At 36.7% G+C, this 7,500-nt stretch overlaps 2 protein-coding genes across 2 annotated transcripts in view; one reads left to right on the forward strand and one right to left on the reverse strand.

The window, feature by feature from the left end:
- The window catches only part of LOC137658265 (uncharacterized), an 816,196-nt gene that overhangs the window by 377,237 nt on the left and 431,459 nt on the right, over positions 1-7,500 (forward strand). The window lies entirely within an intron of this gene.
- Positions 403-6,411, reverse strand: LOC137658671 (uncharacterized). Its single transcript, XM_068393615.1, has 2 exons — positions 1,865-6,411; positions 403-1,405 (listed from the first exon to the last, which is right to left on the reverse strand). The coding sequence occupies exons 1-2, from the start codon at positions 5,697-5,699 to the stop codon at positions 1,050-1,052; spliced, it is 4,191 nt and encodes a 1,396-aa protein (XP_068249716.1). The 5' UTR covers positions 5,700-6,411; the 3' UTR covers positions 403-1,049.

Below are 7,500 nucleotides of genomic sequence, written 5' to 3' on the forward strand. Positions count from 1 at the left end.
ATCTTGACTAACATTGACTAACATATATAACATTTATATCCTATAGGCTACAAGTTTAATTTGAAATTTTTTTATCCTTAAACCAATTGATAAATAATTGAAAATTTATCTTTCATAAGGTAAATTTTACAATTTGTAGCTATCAATGATTGTAAACTGGCACAGAAAGACCATAATTAGACACTAGTGGAAGTACATGTCTGAGGCATTTGCTCTGCAGTGGACTAGTAACGGGTGATGATTATATATATATATATATATATATATATATATATATATATATATATGCATATATATATATATATATATATATATATATATATATATATATGTATATATATATACATATATATATATATATATATATATATATATATATATATATATTGTGACGACTTTATGGCCAAGGTTCAGAGAATAATAAGTTCCATAGGTCACATAAAATAATTAATGAAAGGTTTAATTTCAAAACAGAACAAAATTTAACACTTTAATAATGAAACAGTTTACATAATTACGTTAATCTCTTTCTTACCAAAATAACCCAGAAAACACTCAAACAATCCTGCACCGCACAAATAACAAAATCAATAACCTTAATATACTAAATTTCAAATATAAAACACGTTACCAATTCCACTAAGGTTCACTCAAGACTTATATTAAAGAACATTAATACATTACAAAAACCAAGGAATAAGAAGACAGCTACTCCAATAGGACACTTATCACAGTAGAGGACCAGGTGAGACTAACTATGCATGAAATAAGTGGTCCGAAGAAAACTGAAAAGAAGGCGGGGAAAACAAAGCACTCTGAAAACGGGATAACTAAAGATACAGCCAAGGATTTTAAAAACAGGTACAGGAAAGAACTGTATACATTCCCACAATAAGAGAAGATTACAACTATATACATAATTAAGATGCCAATCTGGCAGATGGGTGACACCTCCCCCTTAGAAGACGAGCCCAACAGAGTGGCTCGTAGAAAAAGAGGCCAATGAGGAGAGTCTGACGATACTCTAGACTGGAGAAGGAGGTATCATGTTAAGGAGGCAGTCGCGATAAGGCATCTGCCATGATGTTCTCTGTTCCCTTGATGTGGCGGATCTGTAAAGGGAACTTCTGCAGATAAATGGACCAGCGTAGTAGACGTTGGTTGTGGGACTTCATCTTGTCGAGGAAGGTCAAGGGGTTGTGGTCGGTGAAGACTAGTACCTCAGCAGCACCTAGTAAGTAGCATTCATATTTTTGCAGGGCGAGTACCAAACTAAGTGCTTCCTTCTCAATGGTGCTGTAGGACTTCTGGTGATGCTTGAACTTAGTGGAGGTGTAGCTGACTGGGTGAAGTATACCATCTGACTCTTGGAGTAGCACCCCTCCAGCTCCCGCATCGCTAGCATCTATTTGAAGGATAAAAGGCTTTTTAAAATCGGGGGATTTAAGAACAGGGTTGTTTATCAGAAACAGCTTTAAGGCTTCGAAAGAGGATTGACATTCTTCATTCCAACTGAATTTAACTTTGGTACTGGTTAGGGATGTTAAAGGGGCAGCAACTGAAGAGAAGTTCTTGCAGAATCTCCTGTAGTATGAGGCTAACCCTAAGAATCTTTGTAAGGACTTTCTGGTGGTTGGAACAGGGTACTCTAGAACAGCTTCTACATTGGCAGTTTTTGGTCTAACATTACCATCCCCAACAATGTGGCCTAAGTAGGTAACAGTAGCTTTACAAAAGACAGATTTTTTAAGATTTATGGTTAATCCAGCCTCTTCTAACCTACGGAACAAACACTTGAGCCTATTCCCATGATCTTCCCAAGTCTGTCCAGTGACTACTATATCATCAAGGTAACAATAAACACCTTCCAAATCTTGGATGATGAAGTTTACAAGGCGCTGAAAGGTAGATGGGGCGTTGGTAAGGCCAAAAGGCATGACCTCGTACTGAAAAAGTCCAAAGGGTGTAATGAAAGCAGATATTAACTTAGCTTTTTCAGTTAATCCTACCTGATAATAGCCCTTTAAGAGATCTATCTTCGTTACAAACTTTGCTTGTCCTACTGAATCAATTAAATCATCAATGAGTGGCAAAGGGTAGGAATCTTTAATGGTAACATTGTTAATCTTTCTATAGTCTGTACAAAATCTGTAGCTACCGTCCTCTTTTGGAACTAGGATGCAAGGTGAAGCCCATGGCGATTTACTCGGTCTTGCTAGACCATGCCGGAGAAGATATTCGACTTCCTCCTTCATTTTGCTCTTCTTCTCAGGACCCACACGATAGGACTGCTGACGAATGGGTGCTGTACCAGGAACCAGCTCGATGTCATGTAGCGGCAAATCACTTTTCCTGGGAAAATCATTAAAGAGAGTTGAATGGCTAGAGATTACATTCTTTAAGTCTTGCGACTGCCAAGGAGAGAGGTGGTTCAGGAATAGATCCAGGTTATTTAGAACCTCAGTATTGGTTTGTGGCATGGAGGAAGCAATAAGGTCTTCCAATGAATTGTCCTCTCCTGGAGTCTCTACCTTAAAATTAAGATTAACAACCGTCTCACTGGAACCATTTCCAGTTTCCCTAGAGTGATAAGCCTTAAGTAAATTAACATGAATGATCTGAGTGAGTTTTCTACGATCTGGAGTTTTGATAATGTAGGTATTATTGTTAACATTTTTTATGATGGGATAGGGCCCACAAAACTTAGCTTTAAGAGGGGAACCAGGGACAGGAAGGTAGGCTAACACAAGGTCATTAGGTTTAAATTTTCTGACTTTACAAGCTTTGTCATAGTTTCTCTTCATTAAGATTTGTTGACCCCTTAATTTCTCCCCAGCAATTTTCCTAACCTGCATTAATGTGCTTTTAAGTTTATTCATATATTGTTGAATGGTTTGGCTAGACTCAGAAGGGGTGTTCAACCATTCCTCTTTAATTACTGAAAGTGGTCCTCTAACTGACCTCCCAAACAACATCTCGTAGGGTGAAAAACCAAGGGACTCATGGGGAACTTCCCTGATAGCAAACAGAAGAAAATCTATGCCCTCATCCCACTCAAGTTGACTTTCAACACAAAATTTCCTAAGCATACTCTTAAAAGTTTGATGCCAACGCTCAAGGGCACCCTGAGACTCTGGGTGATAGGCAGCAGACAAAGTTTGTTTAATATTTAGTTCTTTAAGTACCTGGGCAAAAAGGTCACTGGTGAAATTCGAACCTCTATCACTTTGTATTTCCTTTGGGATACCAAAATTTGTGAAAACTTTCAGTAAAGAATTAGCAATGTTCTTTGCAGAAATGTTACGAAGAGGGATGGCAATAGGATATCGGGTTGTAGGACATATTAAAGTGAGCAAGTATTGATTACCTTTCTTGGTTTTTGGTAAAGGACCAACGTTATCTATAATTATCTTACTAAAAGGTTCATCAGGGACTAAGATCGGTTGTAAAGGTGCCTTGGGTATTACCTGGTTCGGTTTTCCTGATATCTGACATACATGACAAGTGCGAACAAATTCTGCTACATCTTTTTTCATATTAGGCCAATAGAAACTATTCAAAATCTTACAATAGGTCTTATGAATTCCTAAATGTCCTCCATAGGCATCATGAGCTATTTCCATTACAGAATTCCTAACAGAAAGAGGCAGCACAATTTGTCGCTTTTCGCTCCATGTGTCTTCACTAGATCTCTTAGGGGAACGGTAAAACCTCATTAACAAATCAGATTCAAAGTAAAAACATGGGGATTTGCTAATCTCACTTCTAGAAACTGCTTGGTCATGAAGCTTACTTAAAGTGTGATCGTGCTTCTGATCTTTAATAAGGTTATCTCTACTCATAACATTTCGTGCTTCAAAATTTACAGAAGTTACTTTAGATTCATCCGAACTAGATTTCTGGCTACGAGTGACAACACAGGAAGGATTTACAGAGCAATCAGGATCAGGTTCAATGTTTACACCTACAGGTTTTTCCATTACAATGACGTTGGGAACTACCAAACGTCCTGCAAGGTCATTAGCCAATAATAAAGTTACACCTTTTACTGGAAATTCAATATCTCTTATGCCTACCAGCACATTACCCTTCTTTATAGGACAATCAAGATGAACATTAGCAAGGGGAACTTTAGATATTTGTGAAAGGTCTTTCACGAGAACATGTTCATTAGTTACGTTAGCTTCAATATTAGGGAGAGCATTTCTCAATAGTAAACTTTGCGAAGCACCCGTGTCCCGAAGTATCCTGACTTTATATTTATCCCCATCAGAGTTCAAAGCTACAGTTCCATCAAAAGTAAAATCATCAAATAGATTTACAGGCTTTTCAGAATGGATATGGGAGACAGGCTTAATCTGACCATCCGTTTTACCTTTAAAGTTAAGAAAAGGGTTAAATGGGTTCCGAAAAGGCAAAGAAGTTTTACATTTAGGATCTGGACAGTTTTTAATTGTGTGACCGTCTTTCTTACAATAACTACAACGAACATTAGACGCTTTTGCCATATCAGTCAGAGTTTCAGAGTTTTTAGCTGGAAATGGTTTTACATTCTGGTCGGTTCTCTTACTGTTGCTAAATTTATGTATTAAAGAGTAAGTGTCTGCTAGAGAAGCTGCCTTTAACAATTCTTTTTCTTCCCTATCCTCTAAATACATCATAATGTTCAAAGGAAGCTTTCGTTTAAACTCTTCAAGTACAACCAAATTCTCTAATTCAGCAAAAGTATTTACTGCAGCAGATTTTACCCATTTCCTAAACTCCCTTAATTTCTCCGAAGCGAATTCTACATAGGTTTGAGTTGTGAACTTAGTTTTGTTACGAAAGGTCTGACGATATCCCTCGACAGAGATTGAAAACGCATCCAAAATTGCTTGTTTAACATTCTGGTAATCTGTCGTATTTTCGAGATGTCTACAAACTTTCGCAGCTTTCCCAGTTAATTTCGGCCTTAATAGCCAAACCCACTGATCGCGTGGCCAATCCAAATGCAAGGCAGTCTCTTCAAAAGTCTTAAAATAATCTTCAGGATCATAATCTGAAAATGTGGGAACCAATTTAATGTTTTTTGCTAAATCAAAGGGTTTCTCCTGAGCTTCCAAAAGCGAAATTTCATGTTCCTTATTCTCTCTAGAAAGCTTTGCTTTTTCCTGTTCAAATTTAAGTGCTAACGAAGATTCATAGTTAATTTTTTCTTTCTCTCTATCTAAAGCTAACTGAAGTTTAGCTTTCTCTATCTCGAATTCTAATTTAAGTTTTGACATATGTCTCTCTGACTCTAATCTTTGAGCTTCCGCTAATCTCTCAGATTCTAACCTTTGAGCTTCCGCTAATCTTTCAGATTCTAACCTTTTCTCTTCGGCTTGTTTCTCCAACCACGCAAATTGTCTCTCCGATTCTAATTTCTGTACTGCAAGTTTCTCGTGTTCAAGGGAAATGCGCTCATATTCTAACTGCTGCTCGTGGGCTAGTACTGCTGGTTCACGAGTTATATACTGTCTAGCTTCACTGCCTAGTTCACCCACACGCATATAATGCTCAAGAATCAAGTTGCGAATTTCATTCTTCCGCATACTACTCCTAGTTGCAATTGACAAATGACTAGCTAACTCAAGAAGCTCTAGTTTCTTAGCATTTGGGATACTAGCTAACTCAGCAGAGGGATCCGCAGCAAACTTCTGAACGTTAAATTGAGCCATGGTTAAAGTTTAAAGAAAACTTCCTTTAGTAAACAACTGAATTCCTGTTTTACAATTATAATAGATTAACACGTTCCTGCTGCCATTCAAGTACTTGCATTACAATCCACAATACAAAATTATGTTAGCGATGTTATAGTTTCCCGACAAAATTAAACAAACATTACATGTAATACGATTATTTTTAGAGTTTAAAGGGAAAAGGGACAGTCCCGATTCGAAAGCAAAAGGTAATAAAGAATACGAGGGAGTGAAAAATTTTACATTCCCGATTCAAGCTGATATGGAGGAACTAAGGAAATAACCTGTTGGTCCTAAACAAGCGTTATTTACTCCAAACAACTTGAATGACAACTTACAAAATTGAACGTCGGCGCAGAGAAAAAATAAAGTAAATAAAAGGTTTAAACGATTCCTCACCTATCGTATAAACTACGCGATCCTGGTATCGTCTAACCCAGGGGAAATGACTGCACAAGTTGTAGTTGTAATTATATAAGGACAAAATATGGATAAGAGCTTCCGGATAGCTCTTGTGAGTCTCGAGGAGTCGTCGACTCGGTGAGGGCGAAAATGAAAAAATATACTACTGCGTTGTCATTACCCAAAAGAGCAAACCGTCCATAACCAATTAACGAAAATGGTTTCACAGCGCGCACATATATATCATTAACCCTAATAACAGGTATTCAGAATGTTTACAATAAATCTTGAGTGAAACTGAAAATATTGAACACTATTTGCGGCGACAATTGTTTAACTGAATGAATCCTCAATATGGTAAAAGAGATAGATCCCGGTCAGGCCCCCAATTTATGTGACGACTTTATGGCCAAGGTTCAGAGAATAATAAGTTCCATAGGTCACATAAAATAATTAATGAAAGGTTTAATTTCAAAACAGAACAAAATTTAACACTTTAATAATGAAACAGTTTACATAATTACGTTAATCTCTTTCTTACCAAAATAACCCAGAAAACACTCAAACAATCCTGCACCGCACAAATAACAAAATCAATAACCTTAATATACTAAATTTCAAATATAAAACACGTTACCAATTCCACTAAGGTTCACTCAAGACTTATATTAAAGAACATTAATACATTACAAAAACCGAGGAATAAGAAGACAGCTACTCCAATAGGACACTTATCACAGTAGAGGACCAGGTGAGACTAACTATGCATGAAATAAGTGGTCCGAAGAAAACTGAAAAGAAGGCGGGGAAAACAAAGCACTCTGAAAACGGGATAACTAAAGATACAGCCAAGGATTTTAAAAACAGGTACAGGAAAGAACTGTATACATTCCCACAATAAGAGAAGATTACAACTATATACATAATTAAGATGCCAATCTGGCAGATGGGTGACAATATATATATATATATATATATATATATATATATATATATACGATTCTGTATGTTCTCTTATCCAACGCCTATCTGGATATTAATAAGACTCCTGCCAAAGATATGTGTCTTTTCCTTGAGAAAAAAACCCAGTGGACGAGTCCTTCCTTAAAATAATGGGGAGACTATAGAAAAGATTTACCTTACATTAGCTACATATTGTAGCTCTCGAGAAGGATATCAACAGCAGAGCATTTAACAAACATGGAGCATTACCATTTAACTTTTAGCATATACACACTCTCGCTTATTCTCTCTTTTGTTTTCACTGCCTCCTTTCAACATCCCTTAACTGGAGAATTATTTTTCCTTTCTACTGACCAAATAAAATAATCGTTTGTTTTTATATACCGACTAAATGTTATCACTTTCTCCACCTTCG

Source organism: Palaemon carinicauda, chromosome 19, assembly GCF_036898095.1.
Source record: "Palaemon carinicauda isolate YSFRI2023 chromosome 19, ASM3689809v2, whole genome shotgun sequence".
NCBI classification, from domain to species: Eukaryota; Metazoa; Arthropoda; class Malacostraca; order Decapoda; family Palaemonidae; genus Palaemon; species Palaemon carinicauda.